The 18,687-nt window shown below is 60.7% G+C and overlaps 2 protein-coding genes across 4 annotated transcripts in view; one reads left to right on the forward strand and one right to left on the reverse strand.

The window, feature by feature from the left end:
• The window catches only part of UBAP2L (ubiquitin associated protein 2 like), a 403,300-nt gene that overhangs the window by 62,853 nt on the left and 321,760 nt on the right, over positions 1 to 18,687 (reverse strand). The gene's annotated exons all lie outside the window — the stretch shown is intronic.
• The window catches only part of TPM3 (tropomyosin 3), a 38,850-nt gene continuing 30,571 nt past the window's right edge, over positions 10,409 to 18,687 (forward strand). For all 3 annotated transcript variants that reach the window (XM_073323083.2, XM_073323084.2, XM_073323082.1), the window contains exons 1-2: positions 10,409 to 10,522; positions 12,012 to 12,137. In XM_073323083.2, coding sequence (XP_073179184.1) covers positions 10,409 to 10,522; positions 12,012 to 12,137 — 240 coding nt within the window. The remainder of the gene's footprint in view (positions 10,523 to 12,011; positions 12,138 to 18,687) is intronic.

Here is an 18,687-nt window from a genome sequence, read left to right on the forward strand (position 1 = left end):
CCCCATCCCAGAGACCCACTCCCTCGCCCTGCCTGGGCGTGCCCCATCCACCCACCTTCGTCCCCAGCTGCTCGGCTCGGAGGTGGGCCGCTCTTGCCCTGCAGTGCCCAGCTTTGGCCCTGGAGATGGGGCCGGCTGAGCCCAGGGTGCAGAGCGAGGGGCCGTGAGCGGCTCATGCCCAGGATCTGTGCAGGGGGCCTATGCATTTCCCGTCCCGTCCTCGTCTCTCCCAGCTGGGGACAGGGATGCTCAAGGTCCCACAAGCCCCGTTCTTCCTTTCACATCTTCCCCCTCTGCGGGTGGCACCCAGCCCAGAGCAGCTCCCTCCATCAGCCAGCAGGAGGCGGTCACAGCAGCACAGGGACCGCTCCCCTCCCCACAGCCCGCGACAGCCAGGGGGACTGGGCCCCAGGGCAGGGCTGGGGAAGGAGCCCAGCAGACAGGATCTGCCAGTGGAGATCTGGGCTGGGTCTGGGGCCCCTGTGGCTGAGGGGGTGCTGGGACCCCCAGTCGCTGTGGTTGGGGTGGGGATGGGGAGAGCAGGGAGAGGGGGCTGCTCTCTGGCTCCCCCCCGCCCTGTGCCATCTGTCGCTTTCCCAAGGTCAGTGCGTGCAGGAGCCTGTCCCGCCCCGGGGAAAACTCCATCAGGACAAAGGGATCAATGGGGCAGCGGGGGAGGGGGCAGCAGGAACTGATTGGCTGCACTAGAGCTGGGCCACGAGGAGGGAGAGCCCCTGATGACAACAGAGTAACCCCCCCAATGTCCCTGAGAGACAACCCCCCCGCCCCCTCCAGTCGCCAGCGAGGGGAGCACGGCATGGAGACCACCATGAAGGGCCTGGCCATGCCCTGCTGACGCCAGCCGGGATCCAGGGCAAGGCCAGGGGAGCTGCATGGGGGGTAGGCACCCCGCTCTCTGTAATAGCCCCCTACCCTCAAGGGGGTGCCATCACCCCCTTTCACAGCTGGGCAAACGGAGGTGCAAAGAGGAAGAGGGACTTGGCTGTGGTCACCCACTTAGTCCATGACTGAGCTGAGGAGAACCCAGGAGTCTTGGCTCCCGGCTCCCCCAAAATCCAGGAGACCCCATGTCACGGAGTCCCCAGGCGATGCTCTGGACCTGCTCCCCACAAAGCCAGGCAGGACCCTGGGGAAGTCTCCTCTCTGGGAGCAGCCTGTCTGCAGGACACACAGCTCACCCGGCTTCCACCTTCCTGAGTCTGACCTCGGAGCATTCAGCCTCCTCTGCCCCTCCATGCGCTTCCCACAGTGAGTCTGCCCAGGCGGGGTCCTGGGGAAGCCAGAGGGTCCTGCCCCCCAACTCCGCAGTCAGACGGGACTCTCAGCCAGCCAGTAACACAGAAGGTTTATTAGATGACAGGAACATGGTCTAAAACAGAGCTTGTAGGTGCAGAGAACAGGACCCTCAGCCGGGTCCATTTTGGGGGGCAGTGAGCCAGACAACCACGTCTGCACTTCACTCCATGTCCCAGTCAGCCCCAACTGACTCCCCCTCCAGCCCCTCCTCCTCTGGGCTTTGTCCCTTTCCCGGGCCAGGAGGGCACCGGATCCCTTTGTTCTCCAACCCTTTAGCTCTCACCTTGCAGGGGGGAAGGGCCCAGGCCATCAGTTACCAGGAGACAGAGTGTCGGCCATTTATGTACCCTGGCCCTTTGTTCTGCAACAATTACCCCCCTTATCCCACCCCCTAGAGACTTACGAAATGCCTAGGGGAAACTGAGGCACCCCTACAGTATTCAGAGGAAACATTAAGAACAGTCCCACTTTGTCACACCCCACTCCCCTCCCAGAGCCAGGGTAGAACCCAGGAGTCCAGGTGCCAAGCCCACCCTTAGAGAACCAGGCACAGCTCTCTGGCTCCCCGCTGAGAACAGGTCATGCTAGGGGCTCCAGGTGGCATGGATGCTGTAGCTCCCACTCTCCACCCATCCCTTCAACATTGCAGGCCCCGCTGCCCCCCGCAGGGTCTCCCAGCCCATCAAAGCTCCGACCCCTGGTGGGTGGGGAGCAGCCCAGTGACCTGGCCAAGTCCCCTCTGCTAGGAGCTACCTGCATGCACGGACACCTGGCCCTGAGCTGCATGGGAGCCAGCGAGCCAGTGGGAAACGATGCAGCAAGGAGCTGTCCCAGAGCACGCCTGTCCCCCACCCCCCGCAGCCGCCAGGCCTTAGCCTGCGAGCTAGGTACCAACCCCCCCAAGCTTCTCCCCTCCAACACACCGTCCCGGTCTGTGACGAAGTGGGACTGTTCTTAATGTTTCCTCTGAATAGTGTGGGGGTGCCTCAGTTTCCCCTATGCAGTTCTTCAGTATCTAGGTGGTGGGGTAAGGGTGTATGATCATTGCAGAGCCCTAGAGGGCAGGTGTGTGCAGGGGTCTGGACACAGAGAATGGCCGACACCCTGTTTCCTGGCAACTGATGGCCTGGGCCCTTCCCCCCTGCAAGGTGAGAGCTAAAGGGTTGGAGAATAAAGAAATCAGGTGACCTCCTGGCCCGGGAAAGGGACAAAGCCCAGAGGAGGAGGGGCTGGAGGGGGAGTCAGTTGGGGCTGGCTGGGGACGTGGAGTGAAGGGCAGACGTGGTTGTCTGGCTCACTGCCCGCCAAAATGGACCCGGCTGAGGGGTCCTGTTCTCTGCACCTACAAGCTCTGTTTTAGACCATGTTCCTGTCGTCTAACAAACCCTCTGTTTTACTGGCTGGCTGAGAGTCACGTCTGACTGCGGAGTTGGGGGGCAGGACCCTCTGGCTTCCCCAGGACCCCGCCTGGGCGGACTCGCTCTGGGAAGCGCACGGAGGGGCAGAGGATGCTGAATGCTCCGAGGTCAGACCCAGGAAGGTGGAAGCTGTGTGAGCTGTGTGCCCTGCAGACAGGCTGCTCCCAGAGAGGAGACTTCCCCAGAATCCTGACCGGCTTCATGGGGAGCAGCTCCAGAGCATCGCCCCGGGACTCCGTGACACCGTCGCACCAGGCCAATAATGCACCCCGGTTTCCTCAGGCAGCCTGAAGCTCTTTCCAGCCATAAAAGCACATGAGAGCCAGACTTTGCTCCTTCCAGCCCGGGTTGGCGGGGGGGATTGTACTGGGGATCCACGCTCAGGGGGCCCCCACAACATCTGTAATGTGTAAATAAAGTGAAATGTGGGGAGGGGGCAAATGGCTCTTATTGGGCCTGCTTCTGCTATGGAGATGCCACATCTGGAGTGGGTCATGGGCAGCTAGTTATATGAGGATTGCACACCGGATGCTAGATGCGGCTGCCTCTGGAGTGGGGCACAAGGGTAGCTGAACAGCCTCCCAAGTGTTTGGGCCAGGAAGTGGGAATTCATGCGGTGGAGTGTCATGCTGGGGAGCCAGGACACATGGGGGTCAGGCACGCAGTGTTTCAATGAATTCATTCTGTTGATGATGGTCCTTAGCTGAAAGATGCCACCTCCAGCAGGGCCGTGTCCCCGAGCATCGCACCACTGGGTCAGTCCTGACCCATCTACCCCACTGCCCGCAGCATTTGAGCCAGACCCACCCTGGGCCCACCCTGCCCCACCGGCAGCCCAGCCATGCAGGTGTGACAGGCGCCCATAGGGTGAGCTTTGCACAGGGGCCAATGGTCGGGGGGGGTCACATCCGGGGGGGGCAAGGCCTGCTGTCTCATTTGGATGCTGTGTGCGTGAGTGCCCCCTGCTGGAGCTTGCTGCCTGCAGGGCAGCGCAAGGGGAAGGCGCCCGGGGCCCGACAGGGGCAAAGGGAGACGTTCCCGGGTGGGGTGAGTTTGGTGTTGCCTTCGCAAGCCGGCCGGGTGCCTGAGCCACCGATTGCTGGGGCGGGGTGGAGTTCACTCTGCTGGGGCTGGAGGCGCAGGGCGGGGAGCACCCTCTGCACCAGGAGAGCAGGATTCAGCCCTCTCCTCGGGGGGGTCACGCCCCAGCTGGCTTCACCCCTGTGGATTTCACACCTCTGGCCCCACATGGTCAGGCGTCTTGACGGCGCCGGCCCGGGCCAGGGAGTGGGGCTGGGGTGGGGGGAGACGGGGGACGGGGGACGGGAGTTCTTTGGAAACAGCCCCTGATATCGACCGGGCGCAGGCTGGCGGCTCGTGGCTCGGGGGCAGCCGGCAGCAGCGCGGGCGGATCGAACCGCATTGATTGGGGGATAATTTAACTCGGAAGGCAGGGGGTGGGGATTGATGGGTGGTAGTTACTGGGAACGAGGACACGTGTGTGTGGTCCGGCCGCTCGAGTGTGCGATTCCCCCCACCGGACGCGTTTATAAACCGGAGCCGCGCCTGCAGCCCGACCCAGAGCCACATGGGGAGCGCCCGGCCAGCATGCCCGGCTCAGGTAAGGCCCCGGCTCCAGCACTGTCTGGGGACGGACTGCCAGCACCTGCAGGGCAGGGAGATGGGCAAGGAGCCTGGGGAACCCTCCTGCCACCCGCAGCAGGCCGGGGGGTGTGGCCAGTCACAGGCATGGGGCGAGCTGCCCTTCCCGCTGGCACTGGAGGACGGGCCCCGGCCCAGCTCACGCTGTTTTGGCTGCTCTCCAGGGGCTGTGCTCCTGCCTTGGGCCCCAATCCCCAGGCAGCTGGTGGCTCCTCTCTGTGACGGGGGGAGCTCAGTGCAGCGGGCGGGGGCGGGGGTCGACAGCTCCCACCTGCCCTGCCCTGGCTGAATAACAGGGGCCAGGCCCCACCTCTGAGCCCCGTCTCTCTGGCTGCTGAGAGTCACAGAGATCTGGCCCTGGACACCCTCTCTCCATCCACAGGACACAGCCACTCCCCCAAGGCTCTCAGACCAGCCTGGCCATGCATCCCGTCCTGTGCCCATCACCATAGCCTCTGGGCTTCTCCAGGCATTAGCTCTCCAGGCTGAGCCCACCGGACTCCTCCAGCTACATGACCCACCTGATCTGCTCTGTGTCAATCAGTGAACGGGTAACTACCGTGATCAGGAGCGAGCTGGAGTGTGTGCTGCACTGCACAGCCGGCCGTGGGGCGCCCTTGCCTGGGTGGCGGGTCTGGGCTGCGTCCTCGTCACCATGGCACAGGTGAGCAGCTGGAGCCGGACTCAGCCCCAGGGTGGGTGGCTGCAGCCGCGCTGGCCAGGGGAGCACCTATGGGGCGGCACAATGGTGTGGGCACATGCTGGGGGCATGTGTGTGCAGAGGGGAGCCAGGATGGAAACAAGAAAAGGACCCCTCCGGCTGGCTGGAGGTTCAGGCCCCCTGCCAGTGGGGGGTGGCCAGGCCTCAGGAACCCCTCTCGTCTCCTGGAGCGTTGGGAACCAGCAGTTGAGTGGCTTCTGAGAGAGGGTCCTGCTGGCCTAGATCCTGCTGGTGTAGGGGGAAGGGGTGTGCATGGGGGGGAATGTGTGTGAAGATCATGGGGGCGAGGGGGGCATGGGAGGAATGGGGGGATGGGGGAGGGTCATGGGGAAACTGGAGGGGGCCTGTGGGATGTGGGGGGACAGGGAGATCATGGGGGGGATATAGGCATGGGGGCGGGTCTGTATCAGTGGATGCAGCATTCCCAATTCTAATGACCACACTCATGGCCAGGTTCCCCAACAGGTGACTCCGTGGTTGCCAGCTCCACCGGGGATGGCTTTGGCCCACAGGGGGCAGGACACAGACTCCCACTGGGAATAATTCCCTAGGAGCCCAGTGCGCTGGGGCAGGGGGCTGAGTGGGGGTGGTGACGGGGCACGTGGCTCCTCAGAGGCGGCCCAGGGACCCCCGCCCTTCTTTAGCCCCCTCCCACGGGGCTCTCAGGGTGCTGTACAAACAGCAACGAACAAAGCCACACAGGACCCTTAGCCCCAAGGTACAGAAGGGGAAACTGAGGCACAGGGTGGGGCAGGAACTTGCCCATGAATGGAACAAGAGCCAGGAGTCCTGTCTCCGCCCTGCCTCAGTGAACGCCGCTCCCCTCCCCCGAGGGAAGAAGCCCACCCTAGGGGCTGTGCAGGATGGAACCGATGGGGGAGGGGGCAGGGAAGGAGCCTGGCAGATGGGGGCGCGAGGAAGGGGGGATGGGGTCCATTCTCTCCCCCCGGTTCTACGCTGCGCCGGAACAGAGCCGGGGGAGCAGGCCCCATACCCAGCCGGGGTGGGGTGGGGGGGCCGTTAACCCTCACACTCTCCCTCTTTTCTTCCGCAGCGTGCCAGGGCCAGACCCTGCCCCTGCCCCTGCCGCTGGCTGATATGTTTGATATTAGGTTGTTTTATTGGAAAACCAACTAAATATCAAACATATTCTTCCCGCGCCAGGGCCGTTCAGCGCCGCCCCGGGGCAGACGCCGCCGGCTCTCTCCGCCCGCCTGGCTCGGCCTCCAGCAAGCCCCACTCCTGGGACCATCCGCGACACCGGCCAGGGGTGGGGGGCAGCCCCCCTCCGATCGGATCCGCCCTTCCCCCTCCTGTCATTCCCTCCCCGCCCCTCGCTGCAATAAAGCTGTTTCAGATCCTCTCCCCATCAATGGCCATTGTTTCCCTCTCTGGCTCCAAATGGGGAGCAGAGGCATCAGGCCCCCCGGCCAAAGCAAACAGGGAGGATCCCAGCACCGAGGGGGCCATGCACAGCCAGGACTTTGCCCAAGGAGACGAGATGCCTGTTAGTTGTTGACCTCAGGCCTTTCTGAGCCAGACATGGGCCCTCTCCACGGGCACCAGTAACGTGCTGCCTGGCTGTGGGGCAGGGAGTGGCACAGCCCCTGGGGCTCATTGCCCCCCGGGGCAAGAGAACTGATGCCCCCATCCCTGGAGTCCAGCAGGCTGAGTTGAGCCCCCGTCCCCGCTCACAGACAAAGCACCGTCTCTCCTGGCCCTGCTGCCAAGATGGGGTCAGGTTACCTGGCCCCCGCAGGCACCTGTCGTCCATGGCACCCAGGGCACAGGCCGGGGCATGGGGCCGGGCACAGGCCCCTTCCCACCTCCTGGCTGGGTGGCTGGAATCTCCTGGGCGGATGGTTGGGATGGCAGCAGTGTCACACACGCGCCAGCTGTCAGCTTTCGGTTTCAGGAATGGAATGAACTCGGCCTTGAATAAACATGGCCCTGCGCCCACCGCCCTCGCTGGGAGGATTGTTCTCCGAGGCGCCTGGGGTTTATTTCAAGCTCCGAAGTCGGGCGCTGCAGGAACAAAGGGCCTGGGGGCCGGGGGTGCTCTGTGCGGGCCGCTCGCCTCGCCCGCCCCATCCCTCCAGCTCCTCCGAGCCTGGGCCGTGCCCCACCCCGCACTGGTGATGCTGACCATGGCTCTGCAGTTCAGAGGCTACGCTGGCCTGACAGAGGCCACGTTTCTGGTCCTCAGTGGGCAGGGCCTGGCCTGGCTCTGCCCGGGCATCGGGGATCCGGCCGTGCAAGGGGCAGCTTTTCGGAAGCTCAGCTCCAGCTCACACCCGTCCCTGGGGAATCCACCCTCAGGCATGGGGGTCAGGGCCCCCCTGAAGAGCACAGAGCAGTAATGGTGAGAAGCTGCTGAGATTTTGTCTGGGCAGCGCGCTGGCCCCCAGCTCCTGGCACCAGCCTCCTAAAGCCATCAGACCTGCCTGCCCAGCACCCCCTTCTTGGGCCCTGCGCAGGCCCCCATGGAGAGCAGAGTGGCTCCCCCCACCACGCCACCCCATCAGACACCTCTGTGCCACGCTGGGTGGGTCTGGGCAAGGCTCCAGGGCTCCCACTAAGCGCCTGGCTGCGTGGGAGCCCGAGACATTCCCAGTTTCTCTTTCCTGAGCTGGGCAGAGCAAGCCCCTGGATTTAGACTCATAGACTATCAGAGTTGGAAGGGACCTCAGGAGATCATCTAGTCCAACCCCCTGCTCAAAGCAGGGCTCCTCTCTCCCGCAGCATCTGCCTGCCCCAGCTTCCAGAGCTGCTTGAGAGAGGCGTCCGCTGGGCCAAGCACTCAGGGAGAGGAGCGCGCCCCGTCTGACCCCAGCCCGAGGCAGACCTTGCCCATCGGTCCCCAGCAGAGACCCCCCTGCTCCCAGGCCTGCCTGAGAGAGCCCTCTCCTATGTAGCCCTACTACAGACCTCGTTACCCCACCCCTCCCCATCCAGCCCTCCTCCCTCCCAGCCCCCGGGAGTCCCCTCGCCTCTGACACCCACACAGATGCGGCCACGCCCCCGTTCTTTTCTCTCTGAGGTTCCCCCGCTGTTCATGAACAGAGGAAGGTGTGTTGGGCCGAGGCCTGGGAGTGGGGTACAGCCAGGGACTTGGCCTGGGGTTGGGACACTGCAAATCCTCCAGGAATGTGGATAAAACTCAGGGAGTGAGGTTCCTCACTGACCGCGGGTCTCAGACATTCCTGCCCCCATCCGCCCCCCTGGGGCATGGGATGGTGCAGAACCGGTGGGCATGGGACTGAGAGAGGGTGTTTTCCTGCTCAGGGCATGGGCAGGCCTCTGCCCCCCAAGGCCAGCGCTGTGAGCTAAGGAGCGCACCGCCGCATGATGGGAGATGGGGCCTGGCAGACCGTGGGCAGCAGAGATATGCATCCGTGGACACGCGTTCCTGCCCACCAGCCTGCAGGGCACGGAGCCCCCAGTGGCTCAGCCAGTCAGCCTGAGGGTGCCATTCCTGTGCCCCCATAGAGCATCTCAAGGCCCTTGCAACGCAGGCTCGCCCCTGCACACCTGTCTCACGGGCTGCCCTCCCCTGGGCCCTGGCAGCAGCTGCAGGCCCCACCTGTGCTCCAGGGGCAGGTGCCGTGAGCGGGTCCAGCCCCCTCTCTCCCCATCATGCCAAGGCCCTGGGAGCTGCTTCCCAGTCGGTCACGCCCCCCTCACCCCCGGTGCCAGACAATTCCATTGTAATTAGGGAGCCTGGCGCTGCGGCTAAGCCCAGCTCTCTCTGTGGGGCCGCCTTCATGTCATTGTTGTTTGATCTCAGGGAGGTCAGCACCTCGGCCATGCCCAGGGGCCAGCACTAATGTCAGGCCTGGGCGGGCAGGGCCGTGCAGAGGGGCACCTGGTCCTGGGACTGAGCCGAAGCCCGTTCAGGTCAGCCGGAGTCATTCCCACAGGCTTTGGCTCAGGCCCCCGCACAGGAGCTGTGCTGCCCGCAGAACCGAGGAGACCCCATGGGCAGCGAGTCTCGCCAGCTGCAGACTTCGCTATGCGGCTCCCTGCCCTTTTCCCCTGCAGGCCCCCCAGGACCTTCCCCACTGGTGCCGAAAGGAGCGGGATCGGGCCGCTTTGCCACACCCCTTTATAAAGCTTGTGGAATGGCTGGCTCCCCCAGTGGGACGGGAATAGTGGGGTGAGTGCGGCGCAGCCCCACTGAGGGTGCATGAGAGCAGGAGAGGGCCCCATGGCGCTCAGCTTCATATGGCACCTTCCATCTGCAAAGGGCTTTATCTGGTAATGGGAGAATCCCCTGGAAAGCCAGCCAGGGTCAGGCTCAGAGGGGAAGGGACTCACCTAAGGCCACAGAAAGAGTCCCTTGTTCAGGAATAGAATTTAGGAGTCTTGGCTCCCAGCCCCCCCACCCCCACCCAACCATTAGACTCCAATCCGGAGCTGGGATTAAAACCCAGGCATCCTGGCTCCCAGGCCCCCCAGCTCTAATCACTGGCCTCCCCTCCCAGAGCTGGGAATTGCAGCCGGGAGTCCTGGCTCCCAGTCTTCTGTTCAGACTGCTGCCTGTAGAGAGGGCCAGAAAGGTCCGTATTCACCCAGCAGCTGTCCCTGGGGATGAGAGCATGAGCTCGCCTGACACCAAGAACCAATACGGGGAACAGATCAGTGATGTCTCGCCCTTCAGTCTACCTGCCGAAGGTCTGACACAATCCCAGGGCTGGGAGTTGACCCTGGACCCAAGGTGTTAATGTCGGACAGCGTCAGTGAAGGGCATTATCCCCGGGAACAATGTCCCAAGGCAGGGGGCTGGGGGGATTCTCCATCATGGCTGCGTTTGGACTCCGGATTGGCTGTTTTCTGAAGATTTGCCCTTGGAGTTTGGGGGGGGAGAGGGGGGCAGGTCTCTGGCCTGGGCTAGCCTCTGGCCTTGGGATCTGTGACTCTCAGAAGAGCAGGGGATCTCCCCCCATCACCCCCAGCCCACCGAGCTGCCTGTGCTTTTTATAACCATCTCCCAGCTGTCCCACGGGGGCCCAAATATGGCCCTGTCCATGAAGTCACTGAGCAGGCATCCCCCCACCCCCACGCTCCCCAGGCGGGTGCTGAGACAATGGGGCCCTGTGGACAGACATTTCGGGAGTGAGAGGAGGCGGCTCAGCCCAAGAAAGGCAAAGGCCCCGAGCCACCTGTCAGGGGCGTATTGATAAAACCCTGGGCCAGGGAGGGGGCCAGACACTCGGCAGCCCCAGCCCGACGCATCCCACGTTGCTGCTCGTCCCTCCCAGCCAGAGGCGCCCCAGCCCCGCAGGTGAAGATGGAGGCCATCAAGAAGAAGATGCAGATGCTGAAGCTGGACAAGGAGAACGCCTTGGACCGGGCTGAGCAGGCAGAGGCTGAGCAGAAGCAGGCAGAGGAGAGGAGCAAACAGGTGGGAAAGAGAGGCCGGCGCTGTCCCTAACCCACCCCTCTCCCCGGGGTTGGCTCCCTGTCCCAGACTCCTGCCTTGGCTCCCTGCGTGGACTCCTGCCCTGGCCAGAGACCTAGTAGCCCCTCGCCCCCCTCGTGGCAAGAGTGGCACTTACCCCAGGGAAAGGCAGCTGCCCCCAGGAGCCCAGTGGCTCCCCCTCGGGGGAAGACTCACTCGAAGGCTGGGGAGGCTCCTATTGCTCCGCTGGGGATGGGTCTTGTCCCATATCCCCCGGAGCAGGAGGAGTGCTGCGTGTCAGGGTCCCTCAGGGGTGCGGAGTGGGACCTGCCTTCGGCTCCTCCAGCCCTGGGCACAGACACTCTGGAGTCAAGTCTGTGGGTACAAGTGGTGCTGCCATGAGCCCCGGGGGGTGCAGCAGATCCGGGAGGGGACAGGTCCACAAACTGGGAACGCCCGTCATTTCCCGGATGCCTGGGCACACGCAGACACTGCTCCAGACACACTCATCCATACCCATGACACACACTGCCAGCCTGGCAAACACGCACAGGTCCATGCACGGCCATGCACGGTGCTGGAGTCCAGGGGGTCACTCACAACGTAGAGCTGATACCTGGGGGAGAATGTGGTAGGTGGCTGTGTACCGCACCCAGACGCACGGTACGGCTTCTGTGCCCAATATACAGCGTACACACACACAGATTGTGTGTCCTGAGCACACCCACCCTATGGATTGTGTGCCCCCTAAATACTACACTCACAAACCCACCCCCATCGCTTGTGGGTCACACAAACACAAACGTGTGCCCAGTGCTGAATCCTGCTCCAGTTCCACAAGGGCAGCTTCCCTCCTTTCACACACCGCCCAGCTCAGCCCTGCCTTTCCCCCGGAAGCGATGCAGCAGCAGCTCCGCTGCGGAGTCCAGAGTCACAGCTGGAGGGATGGGAGGTGGGTTTGTGCCATGCTGGGGTTTAGCAGAACCTGGGCTCTGACATCCTGCCACAGCGCACCAGGGAGATGACTCAGGAGGGCAGCTCTGCAGGAGCCATTAAACCGGGGCCCCGTGTAGCTCCCCACTCACCGGGCAGAAGAAACTTTCCACTTGGGGCATGATTCTCCCCTCGCTTGCCCTGCTACAAACCAGGAGCGGCTGCACCCAGGTCAATGGAGCCCCACTGGCCTCAGTGAGCTGAGTCAGGCCCTTCGTGCCCATGTAGAACCGACTCCCGTCCCCACTCATCCCACTGCCCATGAATTGCAGATCCGGATCATGGGGGAGGAGATGAGAGGCAGTGTCTGCTTGTGCCTAAGGCCAGTGCTGGGCATAAACTGGGCAAGCCAGGGGGGATCCCAGCAAAACGGAGGACTTTGCCTCCTTTAGGGATCCCAGCTAGGGGTGCTCAGCGTCCCGGAGGGCACAGATGGGGTGGCTGGGTGGGCAGCAGCTCCCAGGTGCCAGCCGTAAGTGACACCTCTTGCCATTGGCAGCTGGAGGATGAGCTGGCGGCCATGCAGAAGAAGCTGAAGGGGACGGAGGACGAGCTGGACAAATACTCAGAGGCCCTGAAAGATGCCCAGGAGAAGCTGGAGCTGGCTGAGAAGAAGGCAGCAGATGTACGTATGGCAGTGCCAGGCCCCACCACCTGCCTGGGAGCACACGCACAATGACACACAGGCGCACAGTGACACAGACACGCATGGTGACACACATGTCTGCATAGCACATACACAGCCACACCCAGGAGCAGGTCACACACACACACACACAGCAGAACTGCTGTCATGGAGAGCAAACCGTACCTCCCACAGCCTGGGCTTGGGCTCTGTCCAGCCATCCTGCTTTACCGTCGGCTCCTGCTTCTGTAGAGAAGAAACGACCCAGCATCAACCAAAGCGGTGCCGGAGCCCCGGCCTCAGCAAGCAGCTGTCTGGGGTGAGAGGGAGCCCCCGGGCTGGGCACCAGAGGTCAGATCCGGCTCTCTTACACCACTGTGGTCACTGGGCTGGAGCCTCCCAGCTGGCTGAGCTGTGCTCATCAGAGGGCTGAAGTGAGAAGGCCAAAGGTGGCATTATTCCACCTGTATGCTCCCCAGTCCTGGGGGTGGCTGGGACCACGTTGGTCCCTAAGAACATAAGAAGGGCCCTACTGGGTCAGACCAATGGTCCATCTAGCCCAGTGTCCTGTCTACCGACAGTGGCCAATACCAGGTGCCCCAGAGGGAATGAACAGAACAGGTCATCATCAAGTGATCTATCCCTGCCACCCATTCCCAGCCTCTGGCAAACAGAGGCTAGGGACACCATTCCTGCCCATCCTGGCTAATAGCCATTGATGGACCTATCCTCCATGAATTTATCTAGTTTACCTAGCATAACTTAGAGCAGCCTCAGGGCTTCTCTATCTAACACCCAGCTGCTGAGGGGCCATTCTGGTAGCCAGAGCTCAGAGGGGCACAGGGGCACTCTAGCTGTGTCTCCCTTCCCCATAATATGCTGAAGGCTGGGGTGGGGGGGGGCACATAAGAACTGCTACAAGAGCTTGATGCCATCCAAGGATTTCCCCAGGCAGGAGCCAGGTGCTGCCCTCACAAAGGGACCTGGGCACACGGCCTGACAAAAACATGTCACTGGGTCTGTGCGTCAGCGGCATGCAAGCGCCAGGCTTACGCAGGGGTATTAATAGGCTGCCCACATACCTGTCTATTGAGGCAGAGCTTGGGTTTCAGGCTGACACATGAGACGAGCTCGCTCAGCGCTGCCCCTCCGGGGCCTGGCATGCTCACAGGAAGCAGGATGCTGCTTTGGGCTGCTTTGTTCATGCAGATGGGATTTTACCCGTGGCCTCTGTACTGCCCCCACCCACCACCACCCTGGGATAGAGCGAGAGGAAGTCACCTTCTCCCCTTAAAGGCCTTGCCCGCACTGGGAGCTTCAGCTGTGATCCAGCTGCTGTTTACACCAGTGGAGCTGACCCCTCCGGGAAACCCAATGCAGATCTTGCTCTAAACGGGTTTTATCTTGTCCACACCAGGGATCTGTGCCCAGGCAGCTGTACCAGGGCTGGAACTGGAGCAAGCCCCAGGGTAGGCCAGGCCTCAGCCACCCGAGATAGACCCCATGCAGTCACCTGAGGGCTCGCACCTGGGGATCTTGGGCTTGGGTTCATGGGGAGAGGGAGAGCGAAGAGAAGGGGCAGGAGCAGCAGTGAATGGCTGTGTGTGTGTGAGGCCGCGTGCGCAGAGCCATGTATGTACACGTGTCTGTGTGTGCACTTATGGGCCCGTGCGTGTCTGGGTGTGCGTGCAGGGTGCTTTACGCTCTCTCTCCGCTGGTCTCTGCTCAATTAAAGCACTTGAAGGTGATAATCAGAGAGGGGACAGACGGCAGGGAAGGCTGACGGCACAGAGATGACACCCTACCCGGGATTTTCTCCTTAGCCCTGATGGTCGCTCCTGCCTGGAGGCTGGGCTGTCTGGCTCTGGGAATAAGGGTGCTTATCCCCAGCCCTCGAGCACAAATCATCACCGGAGAACTGAGAAAGAGTGGCCAGCGTCCTACCCGAGCCTCTTTTTGTGGGTCTCAACAGAGGCCAAGGATTGGGTGGGGCTCGGAGCCTGAACTACCCTCTCACCACTAGAGGTGGAAGGTGGGAGCCTGGGTGTGGGGAAGCTCGCCCTGCCCCCAGGGTGCCCTTCTCCTGTGGATAAAGGGGCCTCCGCTAGGGCACCTCTCACCAGCAGGAAAACCCCTTTTGAAGAGACTCTGCCGTGCCAACTTGACAGCGGGTGTGCGGCACACACAGTGTGCACACGGAGTGAGTGGGTGTGCACAGGGTGTGAGAGGGTGTGCAGCGTGCAAGGTGTGCACAGGGCTGTGCAGTGTGCACACACAGAGGAAGTGGGTGTGCACAGGGTGTGTGAGAGCGTGGTGGTGCAGTGCACAGTCAAAATCAGCCGCAGGAAGGGGCGTCCCCGGCTCCCTGTGCTGGTCAGTGGTGCCCAGGGCAGCCCTGCGGCATGGCAGGGAAAGCAGCTGCAGAGATGTGCAATGTGGAGTCACTGACCGCACAACGAGCAACAGGGAGAGATAAGGATATTTTCAGCTGCTGGGTTCTTCCGGCCCCTGCTGCTAGGCAGCCTCTTAGGCAGGGATCAGAGCTGTGCAGCCTGCCGTGGTGTGTGCCCATCTCACTGCTGTCACAGAGCAGCCAGGAGAGCAGAGCGGAAATTTGCTCCTGTTGCTCCACGCCCTGGACATGGATGCAAAGGGGCAGAAAGAGCCTCCCAGGAAATAGTGCCAGAGCAAAAGGCCCTGGGCAGGAAGCACGGCCCAGTCTGCATCCCCTGGGCAGGAGGCCCAGGTGCAAGGGATTCTGGGGCAGGCCAGGGGAAGATCGAGGGCGTGTCCATGGCGGGAAAGGCAGTGGTTTGGATGGTCCTGTGCCCCAGAGAGACTCTGCCCTTGCAGTGGCCCATAGGGGCTGTTGGAATCAGGCTCCAGCAGCTCCTGAGTAGAGGAGGTGCAACCCCCTCCATTGAACTCCTGCTCCGAGGGCTGGCTCAGGAGTGAATCTGGGCCTACGGTCGCGGCCACATCCAGTGCCGGGGTCCAGATCATCATCAGGGGCTAGACTCACTCCCTTCTGCTCCCTTGCAAGCCTAATACAGCTCCCTTTGGAGGAGCAGCTTCCAGGCAACCCAGGCTGGGGAGTTAGAGAGGAAACGGTGCCAGGCCGGAGGACAGCAGGGTGGGGAGCGGCGTGTTTCCAGGGGCAGAGTTGATGGGCCGGGGGGATGCAGGGAGGCAGCTCCCAGGTGAGCTGAGCTGCAGAGGAGAAGGCTCCTGCACAGCCGTGGTGTGAGGAAGTGGCACTGAGAATGCTGTTGCCGTTGATGTGGGTAGAGAGAGAACCTGTATTTGAAAGCCAAGACAACGGGGGACAGATGTGGGCTATACGTCTCTGAGACCTGTGCCCGGGATCCAGGCCAGCTACAGCCTCTCCGTGACCTTAGGAATCCTTGTGTCCCCTGTGCTGTGGAAAGAGCTCGGTCCCGTGGAAACAGAAAAGCCATTGTTGGCCTGGGCTGGGGCAGGGTGGAAGCTCTGCGGCCCTCTCGACAACTGCAGAACGCTGCAATTGTTGTCGGCGGTTTCCAGGAAAACAATGGCACAAGCGGCATAGGGTTTCGCTCAGTGCTGTCGTCCTCCCATCAGTCATGGGGCTAAGGGCCATCAGAGTCCCATGCAGCTGCTGCATGGAATTAGAAGGGGATGAGCTATTCAGATTCATCCTCCACAGAGATTTGAGGGATGAAGGAGCTTTCACCACCTTTCACTCCCCCCTGCCCCCCGGCCATGGTGGGAACGTGATGACTCATGGGAGAATGCCTGAGTTGAAACCAGGAGGAGAAAGTGTCCCCTGCCGATGGGAACCAGAAACGAGTCCCCTGATAGTTCCTCAGCCCAGAGGTGCAGCTGGGTTCCCCAGGACAGTGAGAGTTAGGAATATGCACCTTTCAGTGCAAAGCCCTGCTGGTCAATCAGGCACTGCAGGGAGATATGGGACAAAGAAGGCAGGGTGATCTCAGAGCCCCCCACTCTGAAGGCCAGCCTGGAGAGCCAGTTATTAAAGAGCAGCCTAGATGGTTGGTAAAGCCCTTGGGGAGGGGCAGGCTGCAGAGCCATAGCGCTGGTGCAATGGGCGTGCAAACAGGAACACTTTGGCTCCACACCAGCTGCGGCCAGGCCGGGGATGTTTCTTCAACCTCTGTGGCTTTGCTCAGGGCTTCCTCCTTTAGGCCCCAAGTCAGCAAAGTACTTAAGGATGCGAGTAATCCCAGTGTACTACGTCCGTGCTTAAAGTTTGGCTCATGCTTAAGGACCTTTCTGAATCGGTGCCTTAAGCAATAAAGACAAGGCCTCTTTTGTCAGTGGGTTCTGGGGTTTTCTTTCCTCTCCATCTTGCCCTCTTTCTTTCCACTTTCCCCCAGCCCCACTTTCCAGTCCCCTCTTGCTATAGTTTTCTGGGCTCTCCAGGTCCTCTGGGGCTTGGTCTCACCATGCACAGTAAATTCAAATCTGGGCATCCTTACACAGGCAGATCTCTCCATTGAGTCAGGAGGGATTTTCTCTGAGTATGGATGAAGTAAAGAGCTCAGGACCCGGACAATGCAAAGTACAGGTAAGGCAAAACTGCCTGTCAGTTTTACCCAGCAGAAAAAGGGCACTTTCCCTAGAGTCTATCTACACAGGCACTGAAGTTGCACTGGTTTAATTTAAATCAGATTGAAAACCAGTATAGTTAAACCTCTGTGTGGACACACCTATATCGGTTTAAAAGTGGTTCTAGTGGCTTTACTTGCACCTGTACATTTCCCAGTGCGAGCTGAACCAATACCCGCTGGGTTGTAGTCGATTTAAGACAGTCCATGTGCAGATGACTACATCGTTGTGAAATTACACCAGTGCAGCTTTGTGTGGGCAGGTCTTGGCTGGGGAGTCGGGTGTATTTCACGCTTCCCAGCCTGACACTGCGTGTGGCAAGCATGTCTGAACGGTGGCTGCTCTGGCCGCAGCCTGGTCGGACATGGCTTCTTGAACCTGTGCCAAAGCTTCCACACACATGTGGGCAGGCTACAGCATGCGCCCTCATGGGACGGTCACAGCGCACTGTCAGGGGAAGAGAAATAGTGCCAGGGAAATGGTGTGCGGTCCTTTGCTAGCAGCAATCAGGCAGCAGCTGCAGTCGCAGACTGGCTGGAGCTGAAGTGCAAATTGTGTTTCTGTTGTAAAGCTCCACTGTGCAATAGTGCAAACTGTGCGAAACAGGGGTTATCATCATGAGTAAAAACAAAAGGGAACTTCAGTTAGGCTGAAAATAAGCAGCAAATCAGCAATCTCTCCTGGGATTCTGCCAAATTCACAACACAGGAAAGCTGTTTAAAGCGTCCTGCATCGCCTAGCACACAGGGCTAGAGGTGTGGGGGGAGTATTCAGTTCTAGCTAAAACTAGTGGGCTTCCAGGTATGTCTATGGGGAAACCCCTGCAGCACTTTAAAGCACAGGACCCACGGGTAGCAGTGAGTTACTGTAAAAAAATGTAACCGTTGAAGGGGAAGAAACTGGCTCAAGGGAGTGTCTATGTGCTTTGGAGCCTTCCATGCAGCCCAGGTCCTAAGTGACCCTGGTCAGATTCTCAGCTAGTGTAAGTTGTCAGAGCTTCACTGAGCTGCTTGGAATCTTGCCAACACCAAGTATTCAAAAATAATGAATCAAGCCTCAAAAATCAGAAGGGTGGCGTAAAAGCCATGGGACAGGGAAAGTGATCTCTTCCGAGCTCTTTCTATTTGCCTTCAGATTAGAGTCTGGCTGCGGGATTCACATTTACAAACTCTTCTCCAAATCTGAGGGCTAGAAACTATGACAGCGGAGAGTCCCAGCTAATCACATGATGCTGGGAGTCGGGGCTTTATGGAAAACACCAAACAGCATGAGACTTGCCGTACAACGCTGGGAGCTGGGCTCATAACTCAGTCCCAATGTAACGGCTGCTCAGCAGCCTGGGTGAAATGAAGTGGGCACCTCAGCCCGTTTCTCAGTGGACATATTTCCCCTGTCGTCACAGACAGCGCTAACTGCCACACAGGTTGGCAGCCTCCGAAAGAGGCCAAGGGCTGAATGGGTCAAGGAGTATGAACTTTCTTCTCACCCTGTGAAGAAGGGGGACAGATTCTTTACCTTGCTAAGCACCTATTTTGCTGCCTGCCTGCTTGTAATCTCTATTCTTCCTTCCCCACTGCCCCTAGCATAGGGGGCATCGGGGACAGAGAAGGGCAGATGGGGGAGTGTACAGTGCACTTCAGTTATCCCCAGCTGGCATATGGTCCTTTGGGGATCACAGTCATCTGGCACAGTTTAGTGCAACCCCAAGGGTGCTGTAACCTACACCTAGTGGTCGGGATGGGCAGTGTCAGGGAGCTGTAACTCATTCCCTGAAAGGCCTGCTCTCTACTGTGCCAAGCAGAAAATCTGGGCTGGGGCGGGGGGTCCTTCTAGGTCAGGGGCAGAGGCCCAAAATAAAGGCAGTTGATTTCCAGGAGGCTGATCAGACACCTCTCCTTAAAGCTAAAGATATTTCAAAATGAAAAATGTGCTAGTGAGTATT

Source organism: Lepidochelys kempii, chromosome 24, assembly GCF_965140285.1.
Source record: "Lepidochelys kempii isolate rLepKem1 chromosome 24, rLepKem1.hap1, whole genome shotgun sequence".
NCBI lineage: Eukaryota > Metazoa > Chordata > Testudines > Cheloniidae > Lepidochelys > Lepidochelys kempii.